At 43.8% G+C, this 18,266-nt stretch overlaps 1 protein-coding gene across 5 annotated transcripts; it reads right to left on the bottom strand.

Annotated features, from left to right (window-relative positions):
• Nucleotides 1-1,860: 1,860 nt before the first annotated feature.
• Nucleotides 1,861-17,922, bottom strand: LOC112252738 (eukaryotic translation initiation factor 3 subunit A). 5 transcript variants are annotated; one of them, XM_024424282.2, is made up of 23 exons: nt 17,748-17,921; nt 15,634-15,824; nt 15,385-15,521; nt 14,957-15,120; nt 14,219-14,418; nt 13,840-14,048; nt 13,354-13,525; nt 12,871-12,975; nt 12,589-12,687; nt 12,026-12,142; nt 11,634-11,819; nt 10,929-11,276; nt 9,283-9,387; nt 9,035-9,148; nt 8,716-8,838; nt 6,470-6,623; nt 6,003-6,202; nt 4,136-4,224; nt 4,016-4,033; nt 3,460-3,899; nt 3,066-3,219; nt 2,707-2,897; nt 1,861-2,411 (listed from the first exon to the last, which is right to left on the bottom strand). In XM_024424282.2, exons 1-23 carry the CDS (start codon nt 17,794-17,796, stop codon nt 2,200-2,202), a joined length of 3,777 nt encoding a protein of 1,258 aa, XP_024280050.1. In that variant the 5' UTR covers nt 17,797-17,921; the 3' UTR covers nt 1,861-2,199. The 5 variants fall into 5 exon arrangements, with proteins under 5 accessions (XP_024280050.1, XP_024280030.1, XP_024280020.1 ...); XM_024424262.2 differs by having other exon boundaries at nt 3,078-3,240; XM_024424252.2 differs by having other exon boundaries at nt 3,066-3,240.
• Between the last annotated feature and the right edge of the window lie 344 nt (nt 17,923-18,266).

Consider the following 18,266-nt stretch of genomic DNA (forward strand, 5'->3'; position numbering starts at 1 on the left):
AAATATAGCGACGAAGTCGCTAAATTGGCAACACTGATTTCAGTTGAATGCATTCAGTTGTACAACTGACGAGCTAGCCCCCGTTCCTTTTCCTCTTTTTCAGTCTATCACACCGGAAGATGTTGTAATCAGCAATTCCAATGTCCTCAGCCATGATCGAACCCTTGACCCAGGTCTCCACGAGAACCAGATTATTAGTGCTCATATCATGTACCCAGACATCAAGAAGGTCCATCTTTGACATCAAACTTCGCACATTTACGTTCATCAACACATATCCTCTAATATTTTATATGTGCAATTTATATTTTGGGTGCTACACCATTTAATGTTACTTGGAGGATTTTGGGCATGCTTTTTGAAGCATGCTGCCATTATTAGCTTTTTGTACTAATGTGGATTGTTCTTTGGAAAAAGGCTGCACATTACATAAAGGACAAAAATTACATTTTCATTTGACAGAAAATGCAAATGAACTAACTTTGCTTAAGTGTTTGAGAATTTTTATTATAAATCAGATAACAATTTCATATGTAATAATAAACTGATATTTTGCTACAATTGTTGCCTTTTCCAATAGTTTCTTCTTGGTAATCCATGCACACTACATGCTCGAACATCTCATTCCAAAATCATAGGCATGTGGAGTTGGTCCCCCCTTTGCTGCTATAACAGCCTCCATTCTTCTGGAACATTGCTGCAGGGAGTTGCTTCCATTCAGCCACAAGAGTATTAGTGAGGTTGGGCCTGGCTCACAGTCGGCGTTCCAATTAATCCCAAAGGTGTTCAAGGGGGTTCAGGACAGGGCTGTGTGCAGGCCAGTCATGTTCTTCCACACTGATCTTGACAAACAATTTCTGTACGGAGTTCACTTTGTGCACGGGGGCATTGTCATGCTGAAACAGGAAAGGGCCTTCCCCAAACTGTTGCCACAAAGTTGGAAGCACAGAATCGTATGGGGTAGCATTAACATTTCCCTTCACTGGAACTAAGTGGCCTAGCCCGAACGATGAAAAATAACCCCAGACCACTATTCCTCCACCAAACTTTACAATTGGCACTACGCATTCTGGCAGGAGGCGTTCTGGCATTCGCCAAACCCAGATTCGTCCACCACTGCCAGATGGTGAAGCGTGATTATTCACTCCAGAGAACACGTTTCCACTGCGCCAGAGTTCAACAGCAGCGAGCTTTACACCATAGCGCATGGTGATCGTAGGCTTGTGTGCGGCTGCTCGGCGATGGAAACCCATTTCTTGAAGCTCCCGACAAGTTCTTGTGCTGACATTGTTTCCAGAGGCAGTTTGGAACTCAGTAGTGAATGTTGCAACTGAGGACATATTATTTTTGAGTTTGAGCGGTCCCATTCTGTGTTACCACTTTGCGTCTGAGAAGTTGTTGCTCCTCGACGTTTCCACCTCACAATGACAGCACTTACAGTTGAGACCGGGGCAGCATTAGCAGGGCAGACATTTTACTTAGACTTGAAAGGTGGCCATTCAGTAAGGCTATTCTACTGCCCATGGTTTGTCTATGGAGATTGCCTGGCTGTGTGCTCAATTTTATACACCCGTATGCGAGGCTGAAATAGTCCAATCCACTAATTTGAAGGGGTGTCCATACTTTGGTATTTATAGTGCATGTAAAATGCTGTTAGCTTGAGGGTTAATGCCACATTTGATGCAGCCCAGTAAAAACCAAAAAGTTACTAAAACTGGTCTTACCAGGAAAATAACAAATCCTGCGCATCCTTCAAAAAGGACCAAGTGTAAGAAGTTCTACAAAGTAGCTACTAGCTATGCTACCACAATCAGTCAGACCTTGAGCATTCACAGAGAAATTGAGTGAGCAAAGAAAATCAACTGTTGAGCAAAGTACTTTATTAATAAAGGCCGTATTTATCTATAAACATGCAACTCATTGTGTCAAATATGGTTGAATGCTTTAAGATAGAACCACACACTAGATATTAAGTGAGACTAATTGTATACTCTAAGCATGCACATCAAAATGGGAATTAACTAGTTTTTAGGTTAAGAAGCAACCTTAATTTTAGCAAAATACATATTCAATGGCAATAGAGATCGTTGATGAGATGACAAGCTTATGCCAAGGTAAAATTACTAGGAGGCTGGCAGCAATAGAGGTGTACAACAGTCATTGTGAGGCCAATTGGAAGCAGATGCTCAGAGGGTGGACTCAGCGGCGGGCAACAGTGGTCCAGCCGTCATCGTCGGTCTCTTCGTTGGTCTTCTTTGCGCGACCAGCGTTCTCTTTGTCTTTCTCCGAGCGCCAGGAGCTCTTCTCTCCGTCCACTTCACGCTCACCCTCTCTGGGTCTGGGGGGAGCCGGACGTTCCTCTTTACGCACATCACGCTTCTCGTCGCCGGCACGGCGCCAAGAGCCTCCTCCTGTGGGCAGAGAATCTGTCTCGTTAGGGGGTGGCATCTTAACTAAGTACTGTGTTTAAAAATACATCCTCCAGATTGGAAACACTGCCAGAGAACAGGGGTTACAGAAGTCTCATTTTTCAGGATATAGGCATGTATGAGTATTGCTGCATTAACAGGTTGATGCTTGATACTGGTTGACGCTTGCAATGAATACAGAGCTGGCTAAATGGTTTAAAACCAAACTTTATACCGAAATTTTAAAACATGTGGCTAGTAAGGTAGGTTTGCAAAGGACTGAGCAGGCTCATCTTACCTTCTTCAGGCTCTCTGCTGGGTGGGGGACGGTCACGGTCATCCCTGCGCTCAGGTCGCTCTCGACGGATAGGAGGGCGATCCTCGCGGTCAGGCTCTTCCTGACGAGCAGAGTCTCTCCAGCTTTTCTTGGGCGCCTCATCATCAGCACCCGGCCTTCTCCAAGCACCACCCCCACCACCTCCCTCCTCCCTGAAAACAGAGGTCCCCGATTACGGCATATTTCTTTTAAATAAAAACACCTCTAAGACTAGTAAGCTTTCACTATATGAGTAAAACCATCCACTAGTTTAGGGGCACTCCTGATCATATAGTATTTGAGGCTCCACATCACAGTGGTGCTGTTTGTAGTCCACATACTGTGCATCTGACCTGGGTGGGCGGCGCTCAGGGAAGCGTTCGCTCTCCTGTTTTTCCTCTCTCTCGACCTCTTCACCCTCCTTGCTGCTGCTACCTTCGCGGGGTGGACCCCAGCTCTCCTCACGGGCCTTCTCCCTCTCACGCCAGCCACCACCTGAAGCAGACACCAGAGCAACTGCCCATGATCCAGCACAACGTGTAAGAAGAACTGGCAAAAGTTGCCACTACACAAACATTTACTATTAGAAGTTTATTAAATATTAATTAATACAATTATAGGAGAACAAGTACAAGGAAGCGGGCTTTCAATAACACAACAACATACTACACAAGACAAACATTCAACCACATTTCAATTATCCATATTTGGGACAGGAACAGGAAACATCCATACCGGGCCGGCCAGCTGGCTTCCATGGCTTGTCGTCACGGGGCCCGCCCCTTTCGTCATCTCCTCCTCTCCTGGGGCCCCAGGTGTCATCATCAGCCCCGCGTCTGGGGGCCCTAGACTCGTCCGTGCCTCTGCGGGGGCCGTCGTCAAAGCCACGGCGAGGACCTCTGTCTTCGTCAAAGCCACGCCTGGGGCCATCATCGAAGCCTCTGCGGGGAGCGCGGTCCTCGTCCCCCCCCCTCCTAAGACCCCGGTCATCATCCCCAAAGGTTCTCCTTGGTGGACGGTCCTCGTCCATGCCTCTGCGCAGGGGGCGGTCGTCATCCCCAAATCCCCTGCGTGGGGGTCCACGGTCGTCGGCTCCACCTCGGCGAGGGCCGTCTCCTCCTCTCCTGGAGGGTGGCTCTCTGTCTTTGTCCTCGCCGCCATCGGCTCTCCAGTCCCTAGAGAGAGAAAGAACAGCATCATTATAGGACAGGTCACTTTGACCAGTGAACACAAAGTATTTTAAACCAGGTAAAATGCTTTAGATATGCAATCTGAATGAAATTCCACTCACTTATCTGGTACGGCGTCACTATATAGAGAGTAATAAAAGATTTTTTTGACCAGTGAACAAAGAGTATTTTTAACCAGATGAAATGCTTCAAAACTACAGTCTGTATTAAGTCCCACTCACTTATCAGGCACAGGGCGACGCCTCTCCGATTCAACCTCAGTACGCCTCCTCCATCCTCCACCTCCCTCCTCCTTCTCAGCACCCCAGTCCTGGAGAGGAAAAGTGTACAACTTTCATTACCTTTAGATTACACACACAGCAAAAAAAGGAAAACGGACCTTTTTCAGGACCCCATCTTTCAAAGATGATTAGTAAAAATCCAAATAACTTCACAGATCTTCATTGTAAAGGGTTTAAACACTGTTTCCCATGCTTGTTCAATGAACCATAAACAATTAATGATCATGCACATGTGGAACAGTCGTTAAGAAACTAACAGCTTACAGACAGTAGGCAATTAAGGTCACAGTTATGAAACCGTAGGACCCTAAAGAGGCCTTTCTACTGACTCTGGAAAAACACCAAAAGAATGATGCCCAGGGTCCCTGCTCATCTGCGTGAATGTGCCTGAGGTATGCTGCAAGGTACAGGATGGCAACAACAACTGCCCAAGTTACACCAGGAACGCACAATCCCTCCATCAGTGCTCAGACTGTCCGCAATAAGCTGAGAGAGGCTGGACTGAGGGCTTGTAGGCCTTTTGTAAGACAGGTCCTCACCAGACATCACTGGCAACAACGTCACCTATGGGTATAAACCCACCGTCGCTGGACCAGACAGGACTGGCAAAAAAAATGCGCTTCACTGACGAGTCGCGGTTTTGTCTCACCAGGGGTGATGGTCGGATTCACGTTTATCGTCAAAGGAATGAGCGTTACACCGAGGCCTGTACTCTGGAGCGGGATTGATTTGGAGGTGGAGGGTCTGTCATGGTTGGGGCGGTGTGTCACAGCATCATCAGACTGAGCTCGTTGTCATTGTAGGCAATCTCAATGCTGTGCATTACAGGAAAGACATCCTACTCCCTCATGTGGTACCCTTCCTGCAGGCTCATCCTGACATGAGCCTCCAGTATGACAATGCCACCAGCCATACTGCTCATTCTGTGCATGATTTCCTGTAAGACAGGAATGTCTGTTCTGCCATGGCCCGCGAAGAGTCCGGATCTCAATCCCATTGAGCACGTCTGGGACCGGTTGGATAGGAGGGTGAGGGCTAGGGCCATTCCCCCCAGAAATGTCTGGGAGCTTGCAGGTCCCTTGGTGGAAGAGTGGGGTAACATCTCACAGCAAGAACTGGCAAATCTGGTGAAGTCCATGAGGAGGAGTTGCACTGCAGTACTTAATGCAGCTGGTGGCCACACCAGATACTGACTGTTACTTTTGATTTTGACACCCTTTTTGTTCAGGGACACATTTTTCCATTTCTGTTAGTCACATGTCTGTGGAACTTGTTCAGTTCATGTCTCAGTTGTTGAATCTTGTTATGTTATGTTCATACAAATATTTACACATGTTGAGTTTCCTGAAAATAAACACAGTTGACAGTGAGAGGATGTTTCTTTTTTTTGCTGAGTTTTTATATATATTTTTTGAACATTATTTGCAACATTATGATAATTTCATCTCATACCTTTACCTGAGATTGTGACTTCATAACTAAGTAAACAGGGGAATGGAGTACATTCATGTCCCAATTTCCACCCAAAATGTCAACAAACTTCACTTTTTACGTTGAGATGGCTGCCTGTGCTTCTCGCTCTCAGTTCGCCGGTGAAATAGAAGTGCATTTAATTTCATGTCGCTCTTTTGAGTGATCAATGAAGGAGAATCATCACTGAGCGAACAAAACTTGCTACATAAACCTGTGTAGAAATATTATAATTATTTTAACATCCCTCTAAAGTGAGCCATCTTCGACTCAACAGAAATTAAGCTGTGAGAAAGTGCTCTGGAGGAGTTGTTGGCAAGAATGTGTAGTAGGCTACCTTCGTTTCTCCTCTGGGTTTCTCCTCAGACCTGGCAGGGGCCCTCATCTCCTCCTCCCTGCGGCGCTCGCGCTCCTCGATCTCCTGCTGCCGGGCTCGCTGCTTCCTCTCCTGCTCCTCTAGTTTGCGCAGGCGCTCCTGGTACTCCGCCTCCTCTGCCTCGCGTGCTTCCTGCTCGATGCGCTCACGCTCCTCGCGCTCTGCAACACCACGTGGAAAACATGTCGAGTCAGACAGCAGGACACTGAAGACTAAAAATGGGACACCCAGATTAACACCAACCAACACACTTGGACCCAAAATCTGTGCGCACAACTTAAGTTTTTGCAGATATTTTCCATTGACATCAACTATTACCTACTATTATCTTTAAGAGGAACATCAGAGTTGACAAGATCTAAGATCATTTGACATCCATACTAGATACACCAAGTCTCCTCTGGGCCTGAGGTGTGACGCTGAGGTACCTTTCTTGAGCTGCTCCTCGTGGATGCGCTGGGCCTCCTCCTCCTTCTGGCGGTGGAAGGTGTTGCGACGGTCCTCCTTGCGGTGGATCTTCCTCTCCTCTAGACGCTTCTTCCTCTCCTCCACCAGGCGCTCCTGGAACTGTTTCAGTTTTTCCTTGGATGGTAACAAGAACAAAAATATTGAGGTGTATTCTTAATAAAACAAAAAGTACAAAAATAACTCAGGCAAAAATAACTCATGGTAGAACTCCACTTTTTTTTAGGGGTTATTCCTGCTTTATTTGCAGCAACTGAAGCTCTTTAAAGTAAATATTCACCCATGTTGAATGTGTCATTGCACAAAAACATCGCTGAGTGATGTTCTATCGATTCCCTGGGCCAATTCATGTTGATCTGCGATATTGCCGTTCAAGCAGGCAGAAATGCAGCCGGTTAAGACGTAGCATTGAGATAAAGCTGCTCTTGCTACACTGGAAGTTAATAGGAATAGGACCTTTAGATTGCCAAAACATACATGTCAGATTTCAATACGGGCAGATGTCATAACGTGGGAGGGTGTCTTCTCTCAAATGATCCAATGACCATATATTCCTACCTCAAGAAATGTGGAATTTAACATGGGGTCTAACGGTGTTCACACCTTTCAGACAATTTTTGTGAACTCAGTGCGGTTTGCTATTTCTTTTTTTTCAAGAGCTTGGTTCACTTGAATTCTGTGGTCCGGTTCCCTTTTTTAGGGCAATGTGAACACTAAGCTCCCCAGGTTTGCTTGGTATTAATCCCGCGCCACACACTAGACTATTGCAACACCGTTTCCCCCTCCATAGGCCCTCACATTAGTGCCACAAGAGAGAAAATGTTGTGCAGGTTCACAGAAAAAATGTGTGCTATTTTTGGATATTGATTAGCGATTATCAAGGATGCACAGAAATGCCAAAATACTGTATGTGCGGAGTTTAGTTCAGATTATTTGTTTGCGATGTGCTCTATAGGTTAAGAGAGCTTCATAAACTGTTCATTCGATTGTGAGGTTTGAATAGTGTGAGAAGATAAGAAAACACAACAGAGTGCAAAATATATTCTAGCTCTTAAAGGGTCAGTAGCCTACATTGGGTGTACAATTTTCAATTACAGCATTACTTAATCTGCAGTTATTCTTCTGCTATTTATTCCGTTACCAATATGTAAATGTTAATAGTATCTTCTGATTGCATTTAGTTAAAATGTGAGCCATAATTGTAATCTATTAGCTTCCCAAATGTAAGTAGGTATATGGAATATCTAGCTGTCCGTTCACACATTCTGATGGAATGGCTTGTCCTGCCTGCACTTTGTAAAAACCCACAGTGCATTGAGTGAATGTTGGAAAAAGATCTTGGTTCCTTTCTAAACATAGCAATGTGAATGCAAAAGAGAACTGAGATATTCAGCTTTTTAACCACAGAGTTCAGTTTAAAAAGAGGGCTGAGATTGGTTCTTTTAATGAGGACTATATGTGAACACACCTTAACACATTTCTCCTGTTTGTCACTCGTCATGCAATAGACTGACGAGTGACAAATAGGAGAAATGTGTTAAGGTGTTTCCACATATAGTCTATTGTGATTGTCAGACTCCACTCTGAGGCATATTGATCTACAGGTTAAACATGGTGAGATTGTAGACTTAAATTGATAGTGCAGTTTGTTTAGGCGATATTACAGCTAACTAGCTACTTCACATGCTAATATTGACTTTAGTATTAAAGTGTAGCTATGTTCGCTAGCCCGCCCATATATAGCACTGCATTGTGGGTTTTTTAGTCGACCTGAGCTGCATCAGAATTCCACATTGCTACCAACCTTATAACGACAAAATGAAAAAAAAATTCCCCACAAGAAATATTGTTCAGTGTTATGGGACACTTGAAATTACAGGAATGAGTGGTTTTGGGCGGATTTTTCCTTTAATTCCATTGCCAATGGGCTTCTAGGGTCGGTGGTTTCATACACATTTTATGACATTTTATGGTACGTGGCCAATATACCACGGCTAAGAGCTGTTCTTATGCGCAATGCCTGCATACAGCTCTTAGACGTGGTTTATTGGCCATATACCACAAACCCCGAGGCGCCTTATTGCTATTATAAACTGGTTACCAAAGTAAGTAGAACAGTAAGACAGTTATTTGTCATACCCGTGGTATAACAGCTTTCAGCCAATCAGCATCCAGGAGCCAAACTACCCAGTTTAAAAATGGCATTTACCTCATAGATGAAGCTTCGAGCATCTGTTATTTTGCCCACAAAGTTCTCCTTGTCCTCCATCATTCTGGACATCCTTTGCTTGTGCTCCAAGGCCCTCTCACGCTCCACCTTCATGTTGCTGATCTACAAAACAGATGGACCATAATCATTGACCATTGTGTAACAATATATATATTTTTTAATTCATCACAAAAAACATGGACCAGTCAGCCTGACAGTTTTCCATTGCTAGAGCGTTCAGTTCGCGCTTGCCATCTACAATGGCTTTGTGAATGTTAAACACAAAAGGCATAGACTATGAATAAATATATTGTCTTACCCTCTCCTCCTCTTGGAGCTCCCATAACTCCATGTCCTTGACACGCTGCTCCTCGTAGGCCTTCTTGATCAAGGGGATCTCCTCCAGACGTTTGGCCCTCTCAAAGTAGTCAATCTGCAAGGACCAGTCCACACATGAAACATTGAGCGAGTCATTTTCCCCCTAGTGGAGGTCTTTATGCATCACCTGTTTAACAGACAAGACCAAAAACAAGGAATATACATTTGCTGAAATGTAAACGTCTTCACCTTTTTCTCCTGGTTCTTCAGGCGGTCCTGAAGCTCTCTCTTCTCCTTCTCAAGCTGCTCCACCTGTTTGGACATGATGAAGTCAGGGTCCAGGTCCTCAAGGTCCTGTGAAAAGAGAGGTTAAATAGTTAGTTCATTTCACCATTGTAGATCCACACTTAATTTCCAAAACTCATTCTAGATATAGATTTATATTCCGGACTCTGACATTGCTTGTTCTAACATTTTTGTTCTTTTTACTTTTGGATTACGTGTGTATTGTATTGCTAGATATTGTTGCAATTTGAGCTAGAAATATTGCAGGTCAGCGAAATGCTTATAACACCTGCAAAATTGTATACGTGATCAATAAACTTTGATTTCAGATGTTATCTATACTCAACAAAAATAAATGCAACAATTTCAAAAATTTGACTGAGTTAGAGTTCATAACGAAATCAGTCAATTGTAATAAATTCATTAGGCCCTTATCTACGGATTTCACATGACTGGGAATACAGCTATGCATCTGTTGGTCACATAAACCTTTCATAAACCTGGCTCAGAAAACCAGTCAGTATTTGGTGTGACCACCATTTGCCTCATGCAGCGCGACATCTCTTTCACAGAGTTGATCAAGCGGTTGACTGTGGCCTGTGGAATGACGTCCCACTCCTCTTTAATGGCTGTGAAAAGTTGCTGGATATTGGCGAGAACTGGAACACACGGTCGTACACGTCGATCCAGAGCATCCCAAACACGCTCAATGGGTGACATGGCTGGTGAGTATGCAGGTCATGGTAGAACTGGAACATTTTCTGCTTCCAGGAATTGTGTACAGATCCTTGCGACATGGGCCGTGCATTATCATGCTAAAATATGAGGTGGTGGCGGTGGATGAATGTCATGACAATGGACCTCAGGATATCTTCAGTGTCTCTGTGCATTCAAATTGCCATTGATAAAATGCAATTGTCTTCATTGTCCGTAGCTTGTGCCTGCCTGCCCACACCATAACCCGATCACCACTATGGGGCACTCTGTTCACAACGTTGACATCAGCAAACCGCTCGCCCACACGAAGCCATACACGTAGACCACATGTATGGCTTCGTGTGGGTGAGCGGTTTGCGGTTGTGAGGGCAACTGCCAAATTCTCTAAAACGTTATGGTAGAGAAGTTACCATTCTCTGGCACAACAGCTCTGGTGGACATTCCTGCAGTCAGTATGCCAATTGCATGCACCCTCAAAACATCTATGGCATTGTGTTGTGTGACAAAACTGCACATTTTAGTGGCCTTTTATTGTCCACAGCACAAGGTGTATCAGGTGGATTGATTATCTTGGCAAAGGAGACATTCTCACCAATAGGGATCTAAATAAATTTGGGCACAATTTGAGAAATAAGCTGTGTGTCTATGGAACATTTCTGGGATCTTTGATTTCAGCAAATGAAAATGGGACCAACAATTTACATGTTGAGTTTATATAATTTTTTGTTCAGTGTACATTCCAGGCAAACACTTACGGTACTGATAAGGGTTTCACCCATTGGGAAGAAAACTTGTCTTAACGTCGATCTCAATGTGATCTTTTCATTTTTAACAAAGCATTATGTTGGACAGGTGTCAAGTGTACAGCTTAGTTGAGCTTGTGTGTAGTTTACCTCTATATCGATGTCTTTGAAGGCCTTGGCTCCCAGTTCGGTCTTCTTTATCTGCTCCAGCCGCTCGCGCACGGTCTTTTTCTTGATCTGCTCGTGCTCCTGCATGATGCGCTCCTTCTCGCGCTCCTTGGCCTCCTGGCGCAGGCGCTCCTCCTCTGCCTTGCGCACCTTCTGCAGCTCCGCCTCGCGCTGCTCCAGCTCCTCTTTCTCCCGCTGGATATTGAGGTTCTCCAGGCGCTCCTTGCGCTCCTCGATGGTCTGCCGGCGGGCCAGGATGCGCTGGTGCTCCTTGCGGCCGTTCTTCAGGTAGGCGGTGATGGCTAGCTGGCTCTGCTCCTCGCGCTCTTTCTGGAAATGGTGGACAAAGGGGGTAGAAGAGTGAGAGATGGGGATAGGTTTGTTAGAGCGAGAATGAGGAGGAGCAATAAAGATTGACACGGCGTGAAACCCCTATTCGTGCACAATGTGAATTGGTGCTGTGTGTGTGTGTGTGTATGCACAGAACAATACATATAGTATTGGCCCAAAATGTTACATTTTCAAAATGCCTTAAATAGCTTATAATAATTTATGGAATGCACAATGGGATGATGGAATAGAAAGCATGTTTTGATATTTTATCAGGGAGGACAGCGACGTTGTCTACTTTTTTTTAGGGCTAGCAGTGCATGTACAAATGCCATCTCGACGGGAGGCTGTACTCACCAGCATGGACGCAGGCTTGATGACCTGGATTGCTTTGGCCAAGGAAGACGACATTGCTGTCAGCTGGTTCCTGATCTGGGCAGAGGGCATGTTCTGCAAGAACGGCCCCACAGGAGAGTCCTCTTTGGTCGAGTAATTCAAGTCCGAACCAAAGCTCAGGTTCCGAGTGGTATGGTCAATTCGAACCTAGAAAAAGACATTTCAAAAAGATTTCAAGTGTGCCATTCTGTGTAACAAACAGAAGTGTGTTAATATTTTAGTTGTGGAAATACTGACTGAATTCAAAGTGTATAGGTATGAAAAACCTATGCATTTAGGTGAAAAATCAACATGGGTGTTTGTGCAAAATTGTACAGAGAATATTATTGGCAAATCCATGTCCAGTACTCTACCTGCAGATCGCAGTGTCGGGCAGCATCCACAATGGAGCGCTCCAATTGGAAGGGATCCACAAATGGAACCAGGGAGGCCAGACGGTTGAACTCAATGCTTTGATAGATCTGAGCCACCTAATATCCCATTAAAATAAAACAGTGTTCAGTGACTAGTTAATAGGAACACAATTTGCATATTGTAACAATCAATGAAATCATGCATTCCAAATGATAGCAGGGATGGGCAACATCCTGAGGCTTGAGAGACACGTCGGGATATTCTTTTGACCGTTTGTTAGTCAAAAAAATAAAATAATAATCAATGCGTGCTGTAAAAAGGACAGTTATTTTAAAATACATTAGGCAGATTAAAACATTAACATAAATTCTGATAGAAACTAGATGTTCAAATGTAGTTTAATCCACTTTTTATTTTATTATTACTAAATCCACCGTGGGTGGTATTTAAAATCGTCTCGCGGGCCTCCTAGTGCCCATCCCTGCAGTATAGAGTTACAAGGACATCAGTTATCGTTTAAGAGATTGACAGACCATTAAAGTATAAGTGAGCAATAAGTCACCTGCTGCAGCAGCCTGAGGATGGTGTTACTCTGCAGGTGGGGAACATATTGCTGGAGGTCCGCCTCCTTCTCAGACTGGTCTCTCACCCAGTTCAACACCTAAGAGGAAAGTCAATACCATACATGAAGAAAAACAAAATGGTAAATGAAATCAGCCATGACACAAATTGTTGTAATTTCAGAGGAGTTATATGTGTATGTATTTTATATTGTTTTTTGGACCGTTGCAAGTCAAATTGCCCAATGTTGCAACATTGTAACTTGTCTGAATTCAAATGTTACCTTTGTTACTCTTCCGCTCAGCTTCAGTGGGTGGAAGTCCATCTCCAGCCAATTGTACAGCTCCTTCACCTCAGGTACAATGTACTGCAGCAAGTTGAATCGAACCTAAAGGGGAAACATTACATGCACATTCCACTGTGAACAACCCCTGACAAAAGGACAACTAAAAAAAAGAAACAGCAGTTGGTTAAACTTTCTCTGACTTCTCTTGGGGTAAAAACCAAAACAGCCTATTTTAGGACCTGGGTCACAAGCTAACATCATGCAAGTAAATCTCAGCAATGGAAAAACAAGTGTTTATTTGAATGGTTAATTATGTAGTAAACAAATGTATCTGTATAGGTAGTTCACAGGACTAAAACAAGTTCAGCACTAGAATACAAACTCCTAACACTGACATATGGGACATACTTTAACCGGTCTGCTCACAAACATAAAGCTATGGTTATTTCTATAGTCTGTTCCATGCATGTGGGTATATACCATGTCATTGATGAGGCTCTGGCGGGTTGGTGGGGACTGCAGGCCCAGTAGTGTGGCCAGCCTACGGTGTTTCTCCACGATTATGCCGTCCATGTCCAACAGGCGGGCAATATCTGTGCGTTCCGGGGTGATGGGAATGGACAGGGTGGCCAGGAGGACCCTTGTGGACATCCTGGGGGAGAGAGAGGAGAGCTGTGAGCAACTGCCTGACTGGCAACCTTGGATCTACCCATCAACAAACATTGATGACAAAAAGCACATTAACATGAAGAGGACGGGGGCAGTGTCCTGTAAAAAAAGGCTCTGATTAGTTGCAAATGAGGCAGAGGTGTGAGGGTGACTGATCGACAGGTGATTAAGGTGAGAGAGAAACCATAAATCCGGTTGATGAAAAGTCTGAATTGTTTTGTTGTTAAGGGAATGGCCATTCAAGTAATTATTTTTGCCACACATTCCAACAGACTGGTCAGGACTGGGCTTCCATACCTCTGCATCTCTTCCTGGGTGAGGTTCTTGCGCATCTCCCTGGAAAGATGGTAGAGGCGATGGAGGGTGCAGGCGTGGAACAGGGCATTCCCAGACTTCCAAAACACAGTGGACACCTTGTTGTAGTAGTTGGCCATAAGTTGAGGCTTGGGGGGCTTCTTGGAAAGGGCGAAGAGACCATGGATGTCTTCCACAGCCTTGAAAGCTTCCTGTAAAAATCAAAAATCAAATTTCACCATTCACAACACATAAAAATCAATGTTCATAATAAAAAGGTAGATAAAATTGCCTGCTGAAAAAAGAAAAAATGAGCAATAGAAGTATTTGAGATGCAACATTGTTACAACTAAACATTGCAAGCTAATCATATTTGACATACCTGCCAGAGCTCCATGGCAATGGCACTGTCCAGTTGCACCAGGCGTGTCTCCAGGTGCATAGACTGGCTCTCAGGGTTGTTCAGGTTGATGGCTGTGCTCTGGTTGTGGTGGCGCTGGATCTGGCCCAGGTGCATGCGCAGATTGTCACAAAGCTTCCGGAACTCTGCCTTACGGGTGTACTGAAGGCAGAACTTGAAAGCTGTGGAGTACATTAGGATAAGGACCAATAAATTGATTATGGTGCCAGAAAAGGTGAGTAAACCTAAACACTTATGCATCTCAGACTAATATATATTTCTAATAACAAGATTGTTAGCTAACATCAAACCTACACTCAAACCGGGAACTGAAAATGTACATCAGGGGGCAGCAAAGGGGGTATATACCATGTCATTGATGAGGCTCTGGCGAGTTGGCGGGGACTTCAAGTGATTTTTGGGGCCCCCCAACATTCAGTAAAAGTGATTGTAGTTTTTGGTTCAATTGTTTTTTTTAAACTAATCACCAAGAACTCAGCAAAATAAAAATAATTTCAGAAATCTGTTTTAAGTATTTCCACTTTATTTTTTTATGTCTCAATGTAATCAGGTAGGAAATGCTTTTGGGGCTTACTTGTGGTCAATTTGCTGTGAAAATTTGTATAATTATTTTCGCTCCCTGACCATCCACTGACAAATTGGGTGAATGTAGTTGCCTACCCGGATGTACATCAGGTTAAAAGTTCAGATTGTGCTCACCTTGTTGGGCAATGTCATGGTAGAGGCGCTCCACCTTGGAGTTGTTACGCAGCAAGTCCAGGCATTGGCGGTAGGATTCCCACAGAAATTTCACCCAGGGAGTAAGCAGCAGACGGTCTGTACGATCCTGGGTGTCTTCACCACTCACAGCGCTCAGAAGTACACTAGGATCACACAAGGTAGTCAAGTCATATTTGAGCTCATAGAACTACACCGTCAACATTGCATCACTGTGCACACATCACCACCATGCTAATGGTTTACAGCAGAGGTGAAGCACAATAGTTATCATGTTTACAGCTATTAAAAGGTGGTAACAATCAAGTTTACAGATAGTGTAATATATCTGAAATCTAGTATCAGTCCATTACATTGGAAAAAGTTTTCAAATGGACCCATATCTCAAAGTTAAATAAAAGGTTAAATACCTCTCAGGAGTCTGGATGTTGTCAAGATCCTCAATGTCCAGGACCATCTGCTGCGACTCCCCCTTGGCTGTCTCCGTCTTCTCCTCGGCCAACTTCAGGTAGGCTCGAACCACATCCTCGAGGGATTTGATGTTCACCTACAGAACAAAATAGAGAGGGTCATACTTATCTCCGGCAGGCGAGTGACTTTTGTAGGATCAATAGTATGCCACGTTTATGCTTGTCCAAGAGAGGGCTTGGTGTGCTGACCTGCTGGCAGATGTTCTTGTACTGGTATAGGCCCTCCTTGGCCAGGTGGCTCTTGCGCAGGTCCACGCAGAGCTCCAGGTACTTGAGCATGATGGGCTCGTGGATCTTCTGCCATGTTCGATGCTTTTTGCTCTTAATGACATCGTACAAAACATCCAAAGCTGGCTGCTTTTTGCCCACCTCCAAAAACTCTGTAAAAACATAGCACATTACACGAAAAAGGATGAAAAAAATGTTCTGAAGGTGAATCCGTTGCTGCAATATAACTTTCATGCACAAAGGACACCTAATAGATTACAAATATCGGAGTCCGGTTTTGCCGACATCGCTGGAATTTAGGCTTACGAGTGTTTTAACGATGCATCTTTCCTACAACAGACGAAGATGCAACGAGAGAACATTGCTAAGAGCATCATTGAGGCATGTGTCGATACTGAGAGGTTCGAAAGAACGGCCGTCCGCCCGTCTCTCAGATCAGCTTTCTCCATTCAAATCTTACCTTGATATTATAATTATTCCACAATAATGACAGATCAGCTCCTAGAAAGATATCACTTGTGGCCGCAAATATTGAGACAGCTTATTCTAATGCTTACCCTATAATAACGTACTTAATCATGATTTGGCACATCATTGCACACATTAGGCACATCATTACATTTATTGAGGCAGAAATTACAGACAGCAGCCAAATAAAACAACATTGAATTAACATGAAATTGATTTCAATATCATTGAAATAACAGTATATGGGCCTAGATATCCTATAATTTAGTTAGGCTATTTATATTTGAAAGCAGTCATCTCAGCTCTCATTTGAAGCATCTTTTTATCCTTTGCTTGTTTATAACAACTGCAGACATTGGCAACTTTGGAATTGTAGTCAACTTCGTGAGACAGATAAACATCTTGATTCTGTTTTGTGGAAGTCTGTGTATAAAGTGACGCGGCAGGGGGGACAACACATCTAACCACATATTTTCCTGTTGTTCAAGTGGTCTTTAGATTATAAGCTTTCTCAAGTGTAACTTTAGTAATGATGTCGAAGGAGATTTAACGACGCTTCTACGAAGGTTCGTTCCAATGATGAACATAGCCTTAAGATGCTGTTGGGAAACGAGGCCCTGATAGCTGACTTTTTATTATCACATACACCAGACAGGTCCAGTAAAATTTGTTGTTTTACAGGGTCAGCAGTAGTAGTACGGAACCCCTAGACTAGAGCAAATTAGGGTTAAGGACCAAGCTCAAGGGCACATCGACAGATTATTCACCTTGTCAGCTCAGGTATTCGAACCAGCGATCTTTCGTGTACTGTCCCAACCGCTAGGCTACCAGCTGCACTTTAGCTACTATAGTAGGTATTTAGCTACACCCCAAACCAACCATATGTTATGACTAACGAGCGACAATATAACTGCAAGATTAATTAGTAGAGAATGTTAGCTATGACAACATCACGTGACAACCGACTTTCATGGGGGGGTGAGATATGCAAACCCTGCCCGGGGAACAGGGCGATGCAAAACGAACTCGCCCATTGATAGCCAATCTTAGCTGGGCCTTCTGTTTTGGTGATCCAATCTAGCTAGTTACCTTGTTAATTATCCAAGACAAGGCTAAAAACATTAACCATCAGCAGCTCTTACCTTTCAGTTGATGTGGCGAAACCGATTATTAGTGACTTCCGAGTGAGTTGAACAAGTTGATCCCCGTGTCACTAGTTAGCAGCTTAGCTAGGGGATATGCTAATACGTTAGCTAACCCTTCAAGGCTAGGACGTGCTGACGTTAATGTTAGCTAGTCAGTGTGAACAAGATGGCAGGTACTTTTCGACGCACCCGGCCTAACATCAGTGACAGACATAAATCTGATCGGTGTGATTTTAGATTTCAAGTACTGTTGTTGAATTGACCGGGCTATGACACCTTTTAACGTAATTATGGGTGGTGTTATTCTAAGGCCTAGTGACACGGGTGGCTTGAATGAGTGTACCTCTATACTTTCAACATGTCTTCCCCGCCATGCGTAGCTAGCGAACCACGGCAAGCCAATGTGAATACATAACTGGGACGCAAGCGCGGAAATCTAAGAAATTATCATATACGACTCACCATTTGCTCGTTTGAGAGCATTCTCCGGTCGTTGGAAATATGCCGGCATTTTTCTGACTTTCTCGCGGAATGAAGAGAAGGTTGGTTTGGGTGAATTTGACTAATTTCACCGGTCCATCCGCGCCAGGCATTCACCCGTTCCGACAAGCTCCTAGGAAAGGAATGAACCACGTGAACGGCCCACATCAGTGACGACAAAGGTTCCCGTATGTAACAGAAGAGACGTACATCAGATAGAAAGGCTGTAAGTAAATCATTAAACGTATGTATATTGATTGAGAGGAAATTTTATTACAATTTCATGTGATTTTTTTTTCATGACGTTGCCGTAAAGAATTAAACAAATAAATATAAATATAAATTAAATATTTAATAAACATACATTTGCTTTGCAGGCATTTGAGATGAAAACATAACCTGACATTTAAATAATACTTTCTTTGAGCACAACATAAACAAAAAAAGGAAATTAGTGATACATTGATTGGTGGTAGATTACATGTTTATTTCTATGAGAGG

The sequence above is a fragment of the Oncorhynchus tshawytscha genome, linkage group LG01, assembly GCF_018296145.1.
Source record: "Oncorhynchus tshawytscha isolate Ot180627B linkage group LG01, Otsh_v2.0, whole genome shotgun sequence".
NCBI lineage: Eukaryota > Metazoa > Chordata > Actinopteri > Salmoniformes > Salmonidae > Oncorhynchus > Oncorhynchus tshawytscha.